The 21,321-nt window shown below is 35.3% G+C and overlaps 2 protein-coding genes across 2 annotated transcripts; both read right to left on the minus strand.

Moving 5' to 3' along the window:
* Positions 1 to 538: 538 nt before the first annotated feature.
* LOC124630320 (serine/threonine-protein kinase STK11) lies at positions 539 to 13,337 on the minus strand. The gene is made up of 6 exons (XM_047164173.1): positions 12,549 to 13,337; positions 11,922 to 12,107; positions 10,966 to 11,102; positions 9,838 to 10,026; positions 4,197 to 4,357; positions 539 to 2,400 (listed from the first exon to the last, which is right to left on the minus strand). Exons 1-6 carry the CDS (start codon positions 13,092 to 13,094, stop codon positions 2,279 to 2,281), a joined length of 1,341 nt encoding a protein of 446 aa, XP_047020129.1. The 5' UTR covers positions 13,095 to 13,337; the 3' UTR covers positions 539 to 2,278.
* A 2,089-nt stretch (positions 13,338 to 15,426) lies between these two features.
* LOC124630756 (lambda-crystallin homolog) lies at positions 15,427 to 21,188 on the minus strand. The gene is made up of 6 exons (XM_047164737.1): positions 21,064 to 21,188; positions 19,233 to 19,420; positions 17,398 to 17,588; positions 16,730 to 16,905; positions 16,138 to 16,302; positions 15,427 to 15,840 (listed from the first exon to the last, which is right to left on the minus strand). The coding sequence occupies exons 1-6, from the start codon at positions 21,102 to 21,104 to the stop codon at positions 15,630 to 15,632; spliced, it is 972 nt and encodes a 323-aa protein (XP_047020693.1). The 5' UTR covers positions 21,105 to 21,188; the 3' UTR covers positions 15,427 to 15,629.
* Between the last annotated feature and the right edge of the window lie 133 nt (positions 21,189 to 21,321).

The following is a 21,321-nucleotide window of genomic DNA, read 5'->3' on the forward strand; positions in this document are numbered from 1 at the left end:
GATAAGAAACCTTTACCCACAAATATCAACACCGAAGTTGAGGAAAGTAGCACATCATCAAGCCACTCAACTGACGTATTTCAGTTGTCTTCACTAAAATCACCCTAGATTGCCGATCTATCTATACTATTGTATATCTATGCCTACTACACAAGTTTTTCACACCATACAGGCACCCATGAGCGAGCTCTCGGGACAGTAATTGCTTGACGTTGAGTAGTTAGGCGAGCGATTACGTGTTCAGTCTAGTACAGTTTGTATTATGTAAAATGTTTAACCAACTGAGGTAATGTTTATCTCATTCATGCGCCTTGTATAAAGTAGAAATACTTTGCTTACCACCTAGGTTTGTGAAAATTTGTTACAGTGGTAAGTTTAACCCTAACATAGGGTTAATTGTGTAGAAGATAAGGCACCAAATTGGGCACGTCTGTTTGGACAAAAATTTATATGTACAATTAGATTTCCATTGAGATAACTTACATAAAGAAAATGTAATAATAGTTGTAATAATAGGTTTAAAAAATGAAGAACATAATACACATTACTTTGACTTTTTATTTACAATATATTAATATTCTCTTTAATTTTTTTCAGTTTTTTACGTTATTTTTCATTTCAGGCACTAAACATACATCCTTTCATTTTATTTAAGCGTAAACACACGTTTTAACAGTAATATGTAAGACCTCACTTTTCAAAATACAAGTGCAACATAAGTGGACACAAACTATTACAGTTAAATTAAATACTTTTAGCAAAATCCGCCTTTGGCGTGAAGAGATCACCTGCGCAATAATCTCATTACAATATGGCTTAAGTAAGCTTTAACCTAAACTACGAACTACAACGGCATTCCATCAAGTTATAACAGTTATTGCACAACTAAATAACATTAAGTGAACAAACAATTTAGCGCAGAAGTAAATAGTGAAATATTCGCATCATTTACCAAACGTATATAAAACGTCGGTCCAATATACAAATGATGCACTAACAACAATCCAAAATAGAAGTACAGAAAATCATGCGTTTGTTTACCTAATAATACCTAAATACTAAAGTAATTTACATTCATTACAAATAAGTTACAAAAAGTGAGGTCCGTCAGAGGTGTTGAGATGGGAAAAGAGATTATCAAGAAGTAGGTACACAACACGGTGAAGTGTGTACAAGCAGTGTCCCTTTATAATTTCCAAACCATGCAGCAATTTGTTCGCATCCCATAACATTCTTCTTTTTATAAATTCCAATCAATGGCTTTAAAGTTTCAACGATATTACACAAACATTTTTTTTAATGTATAATAATCGCCATAATAACTTGTACTTTACATCTAACAACTAAAATAATAAGAAATTCGAACATACCCAAAACCATTCAAACAAATATTGCAAGCTAGTTACTTGTCACAGTCAGGAACGCATTTGTCCGTCGATCGAACCAGTGAGAAGCGTGGGCGCAGACGACCAGTGCAATCACAATTTCTGCTGATCGATAATATCATGCACCACAATGCAACAAAAAAAAGAAAATCAAAACTAAAAATGATAATATAATCGGTTCCCTCTTGGCAAGAACTCTATTATAATTTGGTTTTATAGCGATATTTTTTATAAAAATATTATCTTTTTATTGCCACGTTAAAATTTGAGATCTACTAATTATTACTCTAAATACAAATTCACTGTACATCATACACCATGAAAGACAAATCAAACAGGTACTATTTAACATCCTTGATATATTTTTGTTTTGTCATCGCATGAACTCCTTGCTTATTCAATATCATAAATATGTCTATGGTAATATTAGCTCTAATAGAAGTATGTGACTGAATATCATATAAGAAAATTTACTAAAATAATTGGTCTCTCAACATACGCATTCAAACACATATTTCGTATAAAGCTCTAATTGCATTACTATTTAGAGGAGTATATAGAAAACTACTCGTAACAACCATATATACGAACAAATAAATAGCAACATTAAGTATTCCAAAGCCAATTTTGTTCGGAGCATATGCTTAACACAAAACGAACATAAATTATTTCTAGGGTGTTTAATTTTGACAGGAAAAGGGGGAGTGTAACACGCGATAAGTACAGTTCAAGTCTTACAACTTTGCCGCTCTGAAGTTAGGTGTTTTTTCTAGGGCATGCGCAGTTGGTACATTTGGATTTTGTTCGTACGTTTTGAGTGCGCAGTGACTAGTGGCTAGCTTCGGGACGGCAAAGTGGTTTGGGGTGAGGTGTATGGGGGTTGTAGAGTGACATCAGGTGAGGCGGCAGGAGGGCAGGCGACCGCACGACGAGTGCCAGCGCCGCTTGCGCCGGCTCGACTCCGCGTCCGACAGCTCGGCAGTCGATAACGTACGCGAACCGCCGTCGCCCAGCTCTGGAACACGACCTTAACTTGGATACCAGTCTTTTGACAGATCGCAGATTATACATTACCTACTTAGATACTTCGTTACTTCTCGAATAAGCCCTTTCGCAGACGGTAGCTTATCGTACTACAAGAAAGGATGAGACCAGATTGCAGAGTTTAGGATGTACGAAGGGGCTTAATAACTTGAACCTTTAACAAACCCATTCACAAAAATAATATAAATAAATCAATCTGAAGCGAAGTATCTAAATAGCATGTATTAAGGGTATTTCTACAAATTGTCACTCCCATGTAAATTATTATTCATCAAATTAGTCAAAGAACGCAAACATACAGTATGTATATAGAAATATATATTTTATACTGTACTTATTACGGTTTTTAATCGCATCATAATTATTTATTTTTTTTGGTAGGTATATAAATTAGTGTTTGTATTATAAGCCTGATATTGTTATAGCGAGTATATTGCTATAGATAGATAAGGTCTGGGTAAAGGCTGGAAGCTCGTTAGATGGGGTGTCGGTCACTCTCATGCCACGAACCTAACTCAAGGAACAAATGCGAGCTCGCACGTGACCCGCTATGCGCACATCATCAGGCTCTGAAAATTGTACACTATATTTTACCCATGTGTATTTGCCGCCGAAGAAAAAAAGAAGAGCAGAGATGTCATAATGCAGTTAGGTAGGGCGCCTTCTTCTTGCGCAAGTCAAATAGGCACAATCCGTTACGTGTGAACTTAAGAGGCATTCGGGTTATTTGACACATCTGAAGATCTTTAGTTTTACAAAAATTGGGCGGTTTCTGAAGTAGGAGTATGGTAAAATTCCGTTCAGTAAAATTCCTCGTCCCCCGAACTACATTTTGGTGACGCTAGTTTCTTAGGAGAATTTGCGTTATAACATCTCCGCTAGTCATTTTGTTCTCTATGGTATTTACAGAGATCAAGTATAATAAACGTGAAACTACAATGTCTGACAGTGCATGCCGTGAATAATGAAAACATTCGATACTGTTAACAGTTGCAACATAATTAAAAACTGTTGTAACAAAATATTATGATAAAGTGAACAATGTACTCGTGAGTGATAACTCAGACAGTATAACTATGGCCTATATATTATTACGTAGAGAGACATAAAGATAATGGCGATTGTTTAAAAGTGCACGTAATGCAGTCATTTATTCGAATACAAATCGGTTGCAGTTACAAAATCAGCAGGACGCACGTATAAAGTGCAGCTTATCGATCATTGAGTTATCTACACTTATTTCAACACCGCAGTTGTCTCCGATATTTCCCTAGCTACAGTGCAAAATATGCTGCATTTCGAAAAAATCTGAATATAGCAACTAGGAGTCAATGGAATTGGGAAGCAGAGCCTTTTTACAATTAAAACATTAGAGAGTTAAACAAGAACATTGACGTAAAATAAAAAATAACAGCGGGATTTTATTCTCTGATATATTATTTACAGATAGACAAGAAAATTCTGTCTATAAAGTGAAGCCTTTTTGAGCGATACAGGAATTATTTCCAATACGGTTAACCCGCGAGAAAAGTGCGAAATGAATGCTTAGCCCTAATTACAAAGTGATACTATATACATACTATTCACAGCCTGTAACAGACCATAAAAGCCCAAATTCACCGATAACATAAACAGTTGCTTTTTAAAAGATCGTTTATGTTGTCAGTGAATTGGGGGCTAAACAATGACAACTAATCTACCCTTCAATTACTCAAATGTACAGCAAGAAAAGAACCATAATATTAACTTTTTTTATTTATAACTCACCATGCCTATAATCCCGTTCAGTAAAATACTCCTGCGCGGAGGGGTAGTGTCGTTCCACCAGGTACGGGATGACGGTAGAGGTGTGAAGTTCGTCCGAGCGACGCGACCGCGGCGTCACCAGCCGCTCCCCGGCTTCTAGCGGCGGACGAGCTTGCACCCAACTGGAACATGAAAAAAAAACCTTAAAATACAATATATGCGCTAAACTAAAAACTCTTCTTGGCTGACGGGCAAAAAACTGAAAAGGAAACAGTGATTTTTTTTAAACATAATTTTATACTAGTTGTTCTACACGATTTCACCAGCGTCAAGGGGAAACTTCTTCCCGTACCCGGATAAAATACAGCTTATTTTACTCGGGGATAGTGTAGAAACCAGTGAAATTTTAAAAAATTCAGAGCAAAAAAAAATTTGCCCATATATTATGTTATACTACGCGCGGCGAATCATGATCCCTATGACGTTTCAACTGACAGTTGTAATAGTGATGCGAAACTGCTACAAAATACTGTTAGGCAAAGATCATATCAGTCAGCCAGGTCATTCAACGGCCAATTATATTGTATTTTACTATACATTGTTTTTTATTAAAATTGCATAATTTAAAGAGTTTAGAATTGTTTTTGAATTTCATTTTAAAGAATTCATAATTTCCAGCTTAATGGAAAAATATTGGCTAAAAATACTGGCAACAGACCTACCGTATTTTTTTGATTCAGTCATGTCAGATTCAGATTGATTAAATAAAATACAAATATACTGTGTTTTATTTTTACTCAAAGCATTATATTGTTAATTTTTTCCTACAAATTATCGATATTTTGTTTATAATGTGTCCTTTTTTTTCGATAACAGCTTGACGACGTAACTGTTGCAGCACGTATCATGTACATTTGCACTAAGTTTTTTTCCATTATTTCCGAACATTACGTAATAATTTCTTAATATTCATTTTTATAATTTAAAAATGTACACCTTTATGAGTTTTTCGAATTTTTAATGGGCCTGTAAAGGATTTGTTGTGACAGGCCGTCACTACAATGTTAAGCGCTAACGAACTGTCATAGGGATCATCATTCGCCGCGCGTAGTATAGTATGGAGTATAAAGCGGAGCAGTGTTTAAAAAAAATCTTTATCCTAATCCGGGATCGCGTTGGAAAATCCAATACCTAAAATCAATCTGACGAAGTTGCTGGCAAAATGCCAGTTACCTACTTACTTCGCAAGATGGAATTCCCATACTGCATAATTTATTAATCACTCATAAAGGATACAAAACTTAAATAAAAATAATAATAAAAAAAAACATTATTACAAAGTTACGGAGGAAAAGAAACCTTCGTTGACGAGGTTATCGTAATAAGTAACATGTTAGGCCCGACGTCGGATATATCGATAAATTGTTTCATTGTTTACTTTTCTGTAAGGAAACGGCCTGTGTAATTAGTAGCCAAATACATTTATAAACAGCCAAAGATACTGAATCTACACATAAATACATATTCATACGATCAAGGAATGACAGGAATGGAAGAATCTAGGTTCCCCTTTTTAGCACAGGAATCTAGGCCATTTAAATATAACTAAATAAGGCCAATTCTCTACCTGGCCCTTCAGGGCACAGAGTCGTGATGAGTTATAAATAAACGTTCAGATAAGAGGGCTATCAGCAACTTATTATATTATTGAACAAACAAAGTACTTACTTTGTTAGTAACAATAATACAAGGCCATTTTCCCGCTGTAAGTGACTACTCATACCTACTTATATTTATGTCAGTGAATCACTGGGATACATGTTTTACCTCCTTGGAATGTTCCAATGAGGTTGAACCAAAAAGGATGCATGTGCACTTATTGCAATCAGCCGGTCAGAAATTATGAATATTTATGATAGAAGAATATCTAGACAGTTTTCAAGGGGTGAGGATATTATGGTATCTGAGCAGGAATATTTTCGTAACTGGACCAATGAGCTAGTACCTATATTCATAAATGACTGTATGCATATCCTGACAATAGCACGATAAGGATTTTGAAGATGCAAAACAATCTATTATATCGTACCTACTTGAAATTTAGTGAAAACAATTTAATTCAATGAGCCATTATTTAAAGCGACAAGTACCAAAAGTGCACTCAGGTCATATTATCATTATTTACAGTTTCGCGCATTATCCTTGATGCGAACATTTTCTTTACCTAAGCGCAAAGTCGAATGAATGGTTATTTATGCGTAAACAACATAATCTCGACAATCGCTAAGTGGAAACTATTAAAACGTTCACCTTTAACATAACCTCCTTAACAGACGTTTTACATGTTATTTTGTAAACAACCTAGGTATATAAAATCCTATTTTATTATTTGCTAAAACGCATGAAGTGAAGTTCAAATATATTATGCTTGTAGCAGCAAAATACTATTCTACTCAAGTGTCATAGATATTTCCTGTACATAGTAATGTGAGCAAGCAGTATTTGTAAAACAAATAAATGGCATTAAAAATATCCTACCAATGCAGTTTTCTTTTTGTCAATATCAAGGTCAATGTAAATGTCTCAATCAAAAACAACTTGCTTATAGAAGTTTAACTTATACCTACGTACGAGTGTTGAGAAACTTGTTTGAATCCTAATCTGCATCACCGAATCGTCATAATGTTATGTAAAAAAGCAAAAAACTTCAGGTTTGTCCAAAAACACGTGCAATGACAAGGTTGAAATCCTCTAAAATAACTTTACAAATAAATATAAACTAAACAATACATTGTAAGGTAAGAATAACTCAAAAACGGCTGAGCTTATTTACGTCCGAAGCTAAAGGGTACCTGACAGGTATTCGGATGTACGAAGCATCTACAAATGGGAAACCAAATAAAGCTGACATACTTAAATTATATTCAGAACCTCACCTCGTGTTATAAAGAGAATCTTAGGCATGAATCAATGAAAAGCTTTGGAAAATCTTTCAGTACTTATTGGCAAGCTAGACTATCCCCGAGTAACATACGCCGCATTTTACCCAGATAAGGGAATGATTCTCATGGTACGCGAGAGAAACCGCGAGAAAACAACAAAATCAGGTTACAACTTTTTTAAAGCAGACTACTCCCAAATCAAACTCTATCTTAAGAACACAAACTGGCAGGATGCTTTTCATGGATGTATGGATGCTAACGAAAGGGTTAATGCTTTCTACAGTATACTACGCAGCGCTATCGACAATTTTGTACCCAAATATGTAAAAAAAAAAATCAAAATATCCCTTTTGGTATTCGGACTCACTTATTAGAACCCTCTCTGAAAAGGAGAAATTCAGGCAAAAATTCCGTAAATATAATAATCCCCGAGATAAACTTACCTTTGACTTACTACGTAGTCGTTGTCACACTCTAATTAACGATTGTTATAATAAATATAAAAGTAAAATTGAAAACGATATTCCCAAAAACCCTAAAGCTTTTTGGCGATTCATTAAAGATAAACGTCGTGGAGAGTCCTGCATACCGGCTCAAATGTTTATGAATGATAAGGTGGCTAACAATGGGCCAGATATTGCTAACCTCTTTGCTGATCAATTTGTCTCTGTTTTTAATCGGAATCCAGCCACTTCTCATGACGCTACCAATGGATCTTCTTGTACTGACTCAATCTTATGCACTATCAAATTGACTGAAAAACAAATTTTGAACAAGCTCAAACTCATAGATGCTTCCAAAGGTGCTGGCCCTGATTGTATACCACCTCTGTTTATAAAACGCTGCTACCAAGAACTCGCCCTACCGTTGCACATTATTTTTAATTCTTCTCTTGCTGAGGGCATATTTCCTGATATCTGGAAAAATGCAAGAATTGTCCCGGTTTTTAAAAAGGGGGACCCTGCCAATGTTCAAAACTATCGCCCTATTTCAATATTGTCATGTTTCTCTAAGATATTCGAGTCTCTTGTTTGTCCAGTAATTACTCGCCACATTGACAGAATTATTTCACCAAGTCAGCATGGATTCAAAGCTGGTCGCAGCGTAGAAACAAACCTCGTTGAGTTTGTGTCGGATGTCACTCAAGCTCTTGACAAAAGACTAGAAGTAGATGCCGTGTACACGGACTTCAGCAGTGCGTTTGACAAAGTTGACCATTCTCTGTTACTGTCCAAGTTAGAGTATAATGGCATACATGGTTCACTTCTCAACTGGTTCAAATCTTATTTGTCACAAAGGTCGCAAACTCTTGTAGTTAATGGTTACGAATCTTATGCATATTACGCCGACTCAGGGGTTCCCCAGGGCTCCCACCTTGCACCGGTTTTGTTTTTATTGTTTATCAACGACATAGGTGCCGAAATCCGTCACTGCAAATATCTAATGTTTGCTGATGACCTCAAAATATATAAAGTTGTTACTTCAAATGAAGACACTACCCTAATTCAGGAGGATTTAAATAGAATAGAACACTGGTGCAAACTCAATCACATGAAACTTAACGTACATAAATGTAGCCATATACGGTTCACAAGGAAAAAGCAGTCTAATATTGTATCATATAATATAAATGGAGCCCTATTAGAAACTGTAAATGAGGTTCGCGATCTCGGAATCACTATGGACAGAAAAGTCAACTTTATAAGCCATATCGACAATATCGTTACGAAATCGGCACGGCTACTAGGATTTCTTAAAAGAAGCACTAAAGGATTCAAGCTAGTAAGAACGAAAATTGTGTTGTATAACGCCTTAGTCCGCAGCCAACTTGAATTTGCCAGCGTAGTGTGGAATCCGCACTACGCAGTACATTCGCAAAGACTAGAGAGTATTCAAAGGGCCTTCACAAAACACCTGGCGTATACCTTCGGTGGTGTATCTCCACGGTGTCCATACGAACAACGAATACGTCACTACAAAATGATCACACTGCGCGACCGTCGACTAGTACAGGATCTTATGTTTTTCTACAAATTAATCAACAATAAATTAGATTGCATAAAGTTAATTGAACGAATAGGATTAAATGTCCCCTATAGAATACCCAGATATCCCATTACCAATTTATTCCACACTAAAACTTCCAACACAAATTTAGGAGAAAATTCACCTCTCAATAGGCTCAGTAAAGTGATGAATAGCTATGCAAAATCAAACCCGGATGTTGACATATACCAGAACTCTATGACAATCTTTAAAGCCCAGATTATAAATCATAAAACCCCAAAAGATTAATTGTATCTGTACTGTGTTACACATATATACCATTTAACCACTTTGTCTGTAATTTTGCTAGTTTTTAAGATTAAGTAAAAAATGTTGATCTCATATTATTTTTTTTTTTTTTTTGCCATGTTTATTAGTTTTTTTTTCTCATATTTAAGATTGATTCTGTTTTATTTTTGTATTTTTTAAGTTTGATTCTGTTTTATTTATAGTTTGTTTCACTCAATTTAAGTAGATTTATCTAGTTTAAGTTACCACATATGTTCGTGAATGTTGGTTCACCTGTAATTGGCGACTGTGTAAGCCCTTTACTACCTAAAACCTCTTATTTTGTTAATTTGTACACATAAGCTGTTGGTGTTCCTTTCTTAAATAAATAAATAAATAAAAAAAACGACTAATAATTAATAAATATACGGGTGAAAAATACATACGAGTGCCTCCTAATTTCGTGCACAGTGGGCCTGAGATCTGGGTCCCTCTTGAGCATGTTGGTTAGAAGCAAGCCGAGCGTGGGGCCCAGCGAGGGAGGCGGCGGCGCCGGCTCGCCGCGACCGATCGACTCCAGCAATCGGTATACGTTGTCACCCTCGAACGGGTACCGGCCCGTCGTCATGTTGTACCTGAGAAAAAATATAGGTGTAAGTATGTTATGATACATACATTTTGGAATAAAACATGTCTGATTACAGTTTTCGCAACACTCGAAGGCGGTAAGTAGGTAACTAAATTAGTAGTCGGTACGCGCATGTCACCGAGAAGTATAGTAGAACACTGATGATTCTATCAACTGTGCCCATATTGTGATATCTGTACATGTTATGATTTATGTTATATCTAGGAGATAAAAAAAATATATCTATCTATGTAAAAACAATTAACTTGTGGGACAACCAATAAACATTACAGCTTAACGACTGGTTATTTACGATGCTGAGAAAATACTATGCTAATAAAGTATTATTAAAATAAAAAGTTGCAATTTATTACTGTGAGAATATTAAGCAATAAATTGATATTACTTATTATTTTGCTAGTCAAAACAGGTAAATCTGAGATTATTTGTTCTCACCAAACAATGCAGTGTATTTGCCCAGAAGCTATAATACTTAGGCACTTAATAAATCAATGACTTAATGAAAATAATTTATTTATGTATACAGAGTGACAAACAAGTGAACACATATAGTAGTTAGCATGATTAATAGTTTTTAATTAATCATGAGTCACAATGTTTACTAACAAAATAATGTGCAATAGGTGTGTAATTGAACTTTGAAGTATTACACCCTAATTTTTCGCAATTGTCACCCTTGGCAGCAATGAAAGTTTTAATATTTTTGTAATTTCATATTTTAGGAAAAAAGTATAATTAAATTAGAGACCCAAAATTAAAAAGTATTTACATAATGTATTTAAAACTTAACATAAACTGTCATCTGAAATCATAATGAGACCCACACAATCCTGAGTCACGCAGATAATGCGCCCTTTGTGAAAGGAAACAATGCTGAAGCAAAAGGTCAGTGTTACTGGGTAATGTTCTATTTTCGTGGACTTACAATGTAACTCCACTGCTCCAGATATCAACTTTGACGCCGGAGAATTGTTCGGCGCCGTTTGCGATCTCTGGCGGCTGAAATGCTGGCGACCCCTGACCCGTGTAACATGTGTCCTCGGGCGAAAACATGTCTAAAGCCTGGAATATCAAAAATTCGCTTACAAGACATTGTATAGGGAACAAAATGTTTTTGTGTAAAAGAGTACTATGTATGTATCTTGAGATTACAATTTAAATTGATAATTTTATATGAAGCAGGATGTGGCAAGGCCAGAATTGTGTTCTTGGTTATTTTTTATTTGAATTATACTTTGTTTGGAAAAGCCTCAGGAAGATTAAATCTATGCTTATTTGACTTTATTCTTTGATATCCTATTTAAATTAAAATAACGTCACATGGTATCAGTAGGTACTCTGAAACATTGAAAATCATATATAATCTGCCAACAGCTACATAAGCATTTAATTGAGTGGGAAAATGCCATATGGTATCTGCAAGCACGTCAATTTACAATACTGAGGGGCTTAACATTACAGTAGTAAATGATTGCTTGCTTTATTTACAACAGTAACAAAGCCACATTCAACTCTCTTGTAAAGTGTATAAGCACTTGTATACTGCTATCAATTGAATTATCTAGCCAGATTAACAGTAGGCCGTTAATTAGATGACAGAGTACATACTACATACTCTGCACTTTATATGCCTCTCTTGATACTATAGGTAGGTACCTACTCTTGATATTTACTGACATGACATTTTCTATTGCTTTAATATTTTCAGATACCTTTACAACTAATTTGGTCTTAATCATATCATGCTTTCAATGAGAGATACTGTGGAATTTCATGAGAATTTATACAGCTGTTACAAATATATTTACTTTGGAAAATTCTGCTGTTAGAAGTTTATTTACTTTGAAAAATAAGTAAAAGATGGATATTAGACTAATTTACCTCAGCAACCCCAAAATCAGTGATTTTCAGTGTATGGTCTAGAGTCAGCAACAGGTTTCCTGGCTTGATATCCTTGTGAACAACCCCCTGACCATGCAAGTACTCTAAGCCGTCCAGGAGCTGTGTGAAGTAGTCATGGGCTTGCCGCTGAGGAAACTTTTTGCCTGGACTTCCTTCCAACATATCCTAGACAAGAGGATTAAAATTATTGGTAAATATGATGATGATAAATTGATTGGTTGAAAATTAAATTGATTTGTAGGTAATTTATTAATAAAAGATATAGTTCATAAAGAAATAATATGCCAAATTGATTGTTAAATACAATGTTCATTGTTACAAATGGTTGCAACAACAAAATAAGCAACAATATGAATAACCTGAGCGGTCTAGACCTTGAGGGGTCACACTCAGTAATCTTGCTAAATTATCTAGTTGAGTAAAGTTTACGGTCCAATAAAATGAGATAGTGCAAGTATATTTCTGTGTAATTCTGAGTATCCTGGCTTGATAGAAATGGAAAAGTAATCTCCGCAAGTAAAAATTGAAAGTACATATTAATGATTTACTTCATAGGTGTTAGGATAACTACAATTTATTGTACTATAAAATAAAACATATACATACCTGGAGTACACCAACACAGAATTCCATCACAAGGTACATTTTCTGCTTCTCATCATTATACATAACATCGACTAGTTCTATCACATTTTTGTGTCTAAGTATTCTCAGCAGTTGTATTTCTCTCTGTACATTCTGTTCACCATTCGGTATTCTTCTCAGTTTCCTCTTTTTCAATATTTTAACAGCTCGTCTACACAACGTCTCAGAGTCCAGCATCTCTTTAACTTTGCCATACGAACCCTCCCCCAACACATCTCCCATTACATACTTTCCTACCATTTTGCATTTTTTCTTCTTGCTTCTATAAATTATATCTGCGCTATCAACTCTATGAAAACATAAATTAGTTTGGTCTAAATTAAGATCTAATTCATCTATTTGATCGTTGTCTAGCCATGTCACAGAGTGAGGCTCGGGACTTCCATCCAGCATGAAATTGTCGTCGCTCTCTTGCGGTGCAATGATGTTTGATACCTCATATTCCACATTGTCCGCATCTGGAAGACTTTCGCTACTACTGATTTTTCTACACATTCTTGGATCCATTATCTACCAAAACAACACATTTGTAAATCTATGCGTACTGCAAGGCCTTTTGTCATGAGATCATGAAGGCTATATCAAAATAAATTTACTTAGTTAAATTACACATATCTCAAAATTTACACCATTGATGTGGACGAATAACCATATAAAAATTATACTCTTTTTAGTTGTGTGTAATAAAATATGATGGTAAATAAAATTATGAACGATCGCGCAAATGCTCCATTAGACAAGAACCACAGATAACAAAAATATTTATCTGAAATTGTTTTTGGATTTTGAAGTTCTTCTGTCAATGTTGCTCATAGATATAATATTACTAAACAAGATTGCGCACGCTCAAAATATATATTTACGAAAATGAACTCTATTCTAACGCAATAAGGTACTAAATTGGTTGCATAATACACAGAGGCAAATCCGAGCCGAGAGGGATAGTTCGAACGGAGGCTGTTTGTCTCTTTCTAACACCTTGCCAGCATAAAAAAATGTTGTGATCAAAAGTTTTGTCTTTCCAAAAACAATTGAATCACTTATATTTTTATCTTATTTTAACAATTGTAAGTCAACAAATTAATAACAATCGCATTATAATTTATTCGTATTTATTATTAAAACATAAACAACATAAATTTTTATTTTGCTTTTTTTATTTTCTAGCGGTAACCCTGAACATTCTTGGCGCGTAATCAGCATTTAAAATTTTGTTTATATTTTTTTGTATTAAATCAATTTAAACTATTAAAATGGTGAAAAAGTGTTGCGTTTCTACTTGCAAAAGTGAATCCTATGGTGGTTGCAATATATCGTTCCACAGGTTAGCTAATAATAACATTTTCGTAAACCAAACAACTAGGGTGCCCATGAATTCTTGTAACGAGTCAAAATATGGGTGATGGATTTTAAAACTGTTGTACTATTGTTATAGCTTCCCAAAAAATGAAGAAAGGCGACATAAATGGCTCAGCAGTCTATATATGAAGTAGAAATACAAAAAAAAACAGTCTTCACTTCGAATCTTCCTGCTTTTATACTGCTAATTTCCGTTAATTATTAAAAGCCTTTATTAGTATCTTAAGGTCACAAACTGCGTAAGTTAAAACTTCAATACTAATCCGTGTTTAATAATCTTAGCAAATTCGGATTTGTCTCACATAGCTTAATCTCATAGTCACCCTATTAGAAAGGGACAGACAGCCTCCGTACTAACTGTTTCACTCGGCTCGTTTTTTGGGTTTATATGCGCAGTCCTGTTTACTAATATTATGTCTATGATGTTGCTACTGTAAAATCGTCTAAATGACTACATTTAGTCGATTCTTTCAAATTCTAGTAAAAAAGAAAAAGTAAATTAGATATAATTTAATCAATGGTTCAATAATGTAAGCTATAATTCGGTCATTAGAATCTTTTACTAAAGTTTTTATCTCTATTTCATTTTATAAATATAAAGTTCTTTGCTGAGAGTTTTTAATCAGGAACTTGTAAAAGTACCAGGCGGTATTTCACTTTCTTGTCACTCGTCCAAAGTGACGGTGAGGTGAACAGGGACGTTACGCATCGGATCAATACTGGATGGATGAAGTGGCGACAGGTAACTAGCGCTATTTGTGACCCGCGGATGCCCCTCAAACTGAAGGGCAAAATTTACAAATCCGTCATTAGACCTGTCGTCCTGTATGGATCGGAGTGTTGGGCATTGAAAAAGAGGGACGAGAAGAGAGTGCATGTAACAGAAATGAGAATGCTGAGATGGATGTGTGGTGTTACAAGAATGGATAAAGTGAGGAATGATTACATTAGAGGAAGTCTGAAAGTAGCGCCAGTTACAGAAAAGATGAGAAGTAGAAGATTGTCGTGGTATGGACATGTAATGAGGAGGGATGATACGCATGCAACAAAGTGTGTGCTAAGTATGAATGTAGATGGATGGAGAGGAAGAGGAAGACCTAAGAAAAGATGGATGGATTGCCTGAAAGATGATATGAATAGGAAGGGAGTGAGTGTCAGTATGACGAGTGACAGGGGAAAATGGAAGAAAATGACATATTGCGCCGACCCCAAGTAATATTTGGGAACAGGGCAGGAGAAAGAAGAAAAAGAAGAAGAATGTTGACGACCCTCTTTCTCAAATTCTCTTTATATTCTAGCAGCTAAGCAGCCTTAACATAGGTAACTCAGTTTTAAGGCCTGGAGCGGGTAGCACAGGCGTGTTTTATACGACGACCGACGGAAACCATTCCATAGTTTTAGTAAACTATGTCCAAGCTCTTGGTCATGAATGTATTTTAGTTATAAGGTAGGCATTGGGTTGAAAAGAAAGCATTACAAGTTTAGATAACATGTAATATATTCATATGTAAAATATAAACTCTTTTACAATACAAGTTACAAACTGTAAAAGATTAACAAAATATGTATTTTAGTAGGTGTCCCTACGTAATAAACATAACCGATCACACATTCTTGTGGTCAAAATTTAATTGACCTTATGTACATTTTGTTTAAATATTTTAGGCTTTAAAATCAGATACTTTAGTTATATTTATGTTTGAGTGTGTTCATCTCGTTCTTGAGAACAGCCAGGCGTGTGAGGCAGGCATCACGCCATGCGCGCCTCTCCTGCAGTTTGTCCAAAGGTACCATGCGGTTCAGCTGTTCACAAATCGTGGCGGCACTTGGGCTGGTGGTCATTCGTGGAATCTCTCCCATTGTCTGGCTGACGCTATGGATTGTGTCTCCGTATCTGAAACACAAATATGAGTTAATTTTATTTTTAAATTTTGATATCTTGTGCCGGTAAAGGATACCATGTTTGTGCATACTTGAATTACCTTCGTAAAATCGTAACATAGGTCTACAAATAACTAGCCCTAGTAGGTAGCAAGTAAGTAGGAACAATTACTGTGCCGTCTGGAAATTGAATCCGGGACAGGACTAACATCAACTCTCACACCGGCCGCTGCTTCACATATACTGAATCCTGATTCGCTAGGAAGTTCAGTTTGGTATAAATGGTCATCTACTTTAAAGTTTAACGAACCTTTCAATGTAAGACTTCATGCCCTCCGCGTTCAAATGTGCAGTTTCCAGAGATCCGAGGAAAGCGTATCTCATTCCAAGGCCTTCAGAGATTACTTTATCGATGTCTTCTACGTTGACGATCTTAGCGTCGACCAATCTCCACACCTCATCCAAAATAGCGTACCTAGAAGAAAAAAACATGTTAAAGATTATTCTTTAATTTTTTTACCTATTTAGTTTGTGGACGAAAAAATCTTTAGTAGGTACTCAAACAAAGTCGTTTTAATCTGATATCACCTTAACCTACTTAGGCTCATGCCTTCGCGTAACTGTCCTTGTTGGACCTTGCTTTCAGAACAGACTGTTTTGAAAGCAAGTTCGCATTCTTGTTTTGTGATTTTGATAGATAACAATTCAAAAAACAAGACTTCCCCTGAAGGCTCTAAGCATTGTCAGCAAAAGCCTTCCTGCCCCTTAACCTCGATAGTTACGCATTGAAATGTTTTTCGATATTTGGGGTTCTAGGCATGTTTTGCTCATCATATAGGATTCTGATTCTGACGTCTCGAGGAATTCTGACGTCGGTCGTGGAAGTAATATCGAATACTTACTGAATACGGTTGAGCACGAATCCATCAATCTCGCGAGTTAGAACAACTGGTTCTTGACCAATCTCAAGCATGATAGCCTTTGTCTTCTCGCAGACTTCTTTTTTAGTCCACGGTGCGGGGACGATCTCCACAAGGGGAACGTAGTACGGTGGGTTCACTGGGTGAGACACGATAACCTGGAAATAGTTGTTTGCCATTTATATTATTTGAAGAGGAAATACCTATGTGATTTTTTTTTTCGAAATTCCTTTTATGGAGTACCTAAGTAAATCTACGGTACCTAAGAGTACGATATAGGTAAGTACATATATTTATAATACCTCAGTACCTATATGTAGGTATTTCCAACATAAGGAAAACACCGTCGTCTCAACATTTTGCTAGGAATGCAGTGCAAGTATGTATCTATAAGTACATAAAGTTTGTAGGTACTATGTGGGAGTTGTATGCACTTGTTTACGAATAATCCAGTCTACTTTCCTTCTTATGGGAAAATTATGGTAACCGCAGTTTGTATGTAAATTGTTTAAAACTGTAGGTAGTGAATGGCTGATTTTAAATTCAATCGTATTGTTTTTTGGAATTAGTTTATAAATGCCTAATTACCTAGTTCCTTATTTATAAGGTAGATAGGTACCTACTTAGATAGTTATACTTTAGTTATTTACCTGTGCCTTATGTTTCAAGTTCTCAGAGAACTTGGATGGTAAAGTAGTGCTGGTAGAACTGGACAGGATAGTCTTGTCATCGACAACTTTGTCCAGATCTGCGAAAACCTTCTTCTTCAATTCGAGACTTTCGGGAACACATTCCTGGATGAAGATAGCCCCTTTGGCTAGAGACGCCAAATCCGAAGTTCCTGAAATTGTGAATAAAAAATAAGGATTAGAAATCCACCAATACAAAATGAAATAGGTCCTACTACCATTTCTGTTTTAAAACACGCTTAAGATTTTTGAGTACCTAAGTCTTACTTTAAAATAATATTAAATGAAAAAGTACCCAACAGAACAGGATTCTTAAAACCTTTTTTCTATCATTACTTAGCTTATTTGTTCTATCTTCCCACTTGCTAAGTAAAAACCACTGAAAAATATTATCCCTTGCTATACTAATGTTTAAGTACCTGCCTAGGTTAGTGTCTGTTGCGAATATTATATAAAATATTAGGTAAATGTACAATCAAATCAAAATGATAGGAACAATACATAAGTACTTATTTATGGATCGATAACTGCACTTATTGCGCTATCAGATACTTCATGAACCATAAACGTACAACACTCATTATTATCGATTGTCTTACTGTTACTGTTACAGCCTTTTTATCGTCCCACTGCTGGGCACAGGCCTCCTCTCACATGGAGAAGGATTGAGCATTAATCACCACGCTTGCTCAATGCGGGTTGGTGATTTCAGACTTTATAGTCCAGGTTTCCTCAAGATGTTTTCCTTCACCTTTTTATCAGCCATTGGTGTCTAAGTATACTTAGAAAGTACATACAAACTTAGAAAAGTTGCATTGGTACTTGCCTGACCCTGGAATCGAACCCACACCCTCATACTCGAAAGGTTGGTTGTTTACCCACTAGGCCACCACGACTTACATCGATTGTCTTAATTAGGGAAAATATTCATTATCATTTCCGCATACTTAAGGACAAATAGAACAGAGTCCCATAGATGTTTTAACAAAGCTTCCAAAGAAATGTTATCAGTCTTCTGTTACATAATTTGTCTGCGTATCTGCATTGTTTGTCGGCTAAACAAACAAGGCTGGTATTTGTCTATTTGATTCGTGTGTAAACTAGATACCTATCACACTGTTGTTTGTGTTAAAATATGAAATAGCGCAAGCAGTATTTATTTCAATTAGGTACCTAAGTATTTATTTTCAGGCGATGAAGATGTGGAAGAATTTTTCGTCTACCCAGTTCATATCTCTACTTATAAGTAATTAATTTAACAGTGTTGTTAAGTAATTATATCTACCCAATATAATACCATCAAATATAGGTAGGTATCAGCACTGATAAACGCTTCTTAAACAAAACATAATTTACATAATAAATCACGCCACTGGTAATTTTTATTATCTTATAACATAAAATTTTATCAAGTCGCTGTTACTCGAAAGTACTGGTCTAAAGCTTGTAAATGAGTAAATTAATCAATTCATAAACAATTGACAGCTAGTACCTATAGCTGATGTAAATAGATGTCCCTAAAAGCATCAGCCATGAGCCTGAATTCTCTTCGGAGATCATTATTTAAGATTATTTCTTAGTCAGAAGTTGTGTATGTGTTTCTTAGTCTCCTGCCTCATTATAAAACGAAACTCTTGAAAAAATATCGGCTGAAGCACTAGGTTTAAACTGTCGTCTCAAACAAAGTTAATTCTCTAAACCTAGCATTAAAGCAGAAATTTTTCACGCTATGTCAAGCTAGACAATGTCTTAAATGATTCGTAAATAATAATAAATGATTTTATCAACAATCTCACCTTTAATACACTTGAACTGTGCATCAGCATCCAATTTGCCGCGGAGGAGACCGTCTCTCTCTAAGGTCTTCAACTGGATCTTAATATCGGCTAGGGCATCGGTGACCTGCTGCGGGATGATGTCGAAGATCGTCACCTGGTAGCCCACGGACGCGAACAGCATCGCCCAGGAACGACCGATGAGGCCACTGGAAATGATAAATGGGAGACATTAAGCAAAACTTTCATATGTACTTAATTGCTATGGTAACCAACATCATAATCTACCTAAGTTTTTCATTATGTTGTGGTCGTCTTTGAGACTATTTGATCAGATGCACCTGGGATCCAGTCTTTTACACAAAGCGACCGCTTAAAGTGATCTCCTTAAACCTGGTCAACCTGATAAGTACATCTCTGTAAGACATAAACACTAGTAACCGTGAAGCTTCTTGGAAAAGAAAAGGTCAATGTCAGTAGGTCATTGCTCCCAAATACTGCAGGAATGTGTGCAGTCACTGCAGTCACGGCATTTAAGGCACCTAATTGAGATGGATTTCGGCATCACTGTCTTTAATATAGGTAGGTATTGGAGTCATATAATTGTGTGAACTGATTTCAATGCGATTCGATTCATGACGGTGGGAAATAATGCAGTATCACGATATTTCAATTAGCCGAAACCCAAGAAAGAACATAACGTAGAATAGGTACGACACACGAACATAACGTAGAATTCCACGTTCTGTGGAAACTACTCGACGAATTCAGATAAAAAATAGGTATATATAGCCTTCCCTTATAAATAAGCTATTTAACACTGATAGATTTTTAAAATCGGGACCTCTAGTTCCTGAGATCAGTGTGTAAAAACGAACAAGCACATTAGGCTTGAAATATTTTCTTATTTTTCAGTTACAGTTTATCTACAGTTCGTCTTTTTTTTGTACAACAACCAGAATTTTAATTATTGGCTTTATTCAATATCATCTGAAACAACAAATTAACCCCTTATGAACTTTACGATAACGTTTCTTATCATTCATAAACCTATCGTAATTGAGAATCAGAGCTTGAAGTTTATACGTCGAATCGTCGATATTATTAATGTACAATAATAAATAATAACAATTTACAACTGACGTTGGCCTTTCAGAATAGATAAATTCTGTAGCATTGAAATTATATTAGGTACTAACCTATTATAAGTGTTTGGTATTAATTAGTGTTCTTTTTGTAAATTTTTATTGTTTGATTATTATTCTATTGTTATTATGGTAATTAAGTTATTATTATTTAAATTAAGGCTATTTGAGAAGGCAATTATTTAATAGTCAACCAAACAGTCCTAAACCTTTTTTCTGTGTCCTTCTTCCTAAAAACGTGTAAATGTTTTAAAAATGTTATGTTTTGTTTTTGGAAAATAGGGAAGGAAAATACAGCATTAGGTACTTACATTACAGTTTTAAAAACGTTAACCGGCTTCGCCTAAAGTGCAACTTAATAAGCCGAACAACTAAAATGTAAATATACCTACCGGCAACATACATGAACTACTTACCTATGTATGATTGTAGATACCAAAATGAAAAAAAGACTACTTATAGATATTACATAGCATGAAAAACTATTTACAATTTAACAAAGACCTCCCATAAATTAACTAAGTAAGTAATTTAGATTTTAGAAAAAGGAAACTTGTAAATTAGTCTCGGAAAACTGCTATTCTTAATTACATCCTGCCTATTACAAACACTTAGTAGCTACTTTAACCAATACAGGGTCACTCATTAAAGAAAAAAATCATTCAGAAATGACCGAACGAATATAAGAATAATTGATCGATTCTTACCTGCCAACGATGCCGACTTTTTCAGTTTTGACGGAGGCCATGGCGAGTTCGTTGCAACACGACCGAGTCTCGACTAGCAAATGACAGGGACAAGCGGCGCGCGCCGATTAATACCCCCCCAGCTAAACAAACTAGCTATCGCCAGCTGATACAAGGTTGACTCTCAATTTCGCGACACGAGAAGAATGTACACAACATGACATAGTAAAATAAATTAAAAAAAAAAAAAAAAAAAAAAAAACGAGCCTTTATTTCATT

This window comes from Helicoverpa zea, chromosome 5 (assembly GCF_022581195.2).
Source record: "Helicoverpa zea isolate HzStark_Cry1AcR chromosome 5, ilHelZeax1.1, whole genome shotgun sequence".
Classification (NCBI taxonomy): domain Eukaryota; kingdom Metazoa; phylum Arthropoda; class Insecta; order Lepidoptera; family Noctuidae; genus Helicoverpa; species Helicoverpa zea.

What these genes read in the sequence shown, in the direction of transcription:
- LOC124630320 (XM_047164173.1), bottom strand. Translation starts at nt 13,094, where the DNA reads ATGGATCCAAGAATGTGTAGAAAAATCAGTAGTAGCGAAAGTCTTCCA. An exon ending in TCTGTGTTGGTGTACTCCAG is followed by an intron (nt 12,108 to 12,548) that starts GTATGTATATGT and finishes CCTCTTGTCTAG; the next exon opens with GATATGTTGGAAGGAAGTCC. An exon ending in CTGATTTTGGGGTTGCTGAG is followed by an intron (nt 11,103 to 11,921) that starts GTAAATTAGTCT and finishes TTGATATTCCAG; the next exon opens with GCTTTAGACATGTTTTCGCC.
- LOC124630756 (XM_047164737.1), bottom strand. Translation starts at nt 21,104, where the DNA reads ATGGCCTCCGTCAAAACTGAAAAAGTCGGCATCGTTGGCAG. An exon ending in AAAGTCGGCATCGTTGGCAG is followed by an intron (nt 19,421 to 21,063) that starts GTAAGAATCGAT and finishes TATCATTTCCAG; the next exon opens with TGGCCTCATCGGTCGTTCCT. An exon ending in TTCGTGCTCAACCGTATTCA is followed by an intron (nt 16,303 to 16,729) that starts GTAAGTATTCGA and finishes TTTTTCTTCTAG; the next exon opens with GTACGCTATTTTGGATGAGG.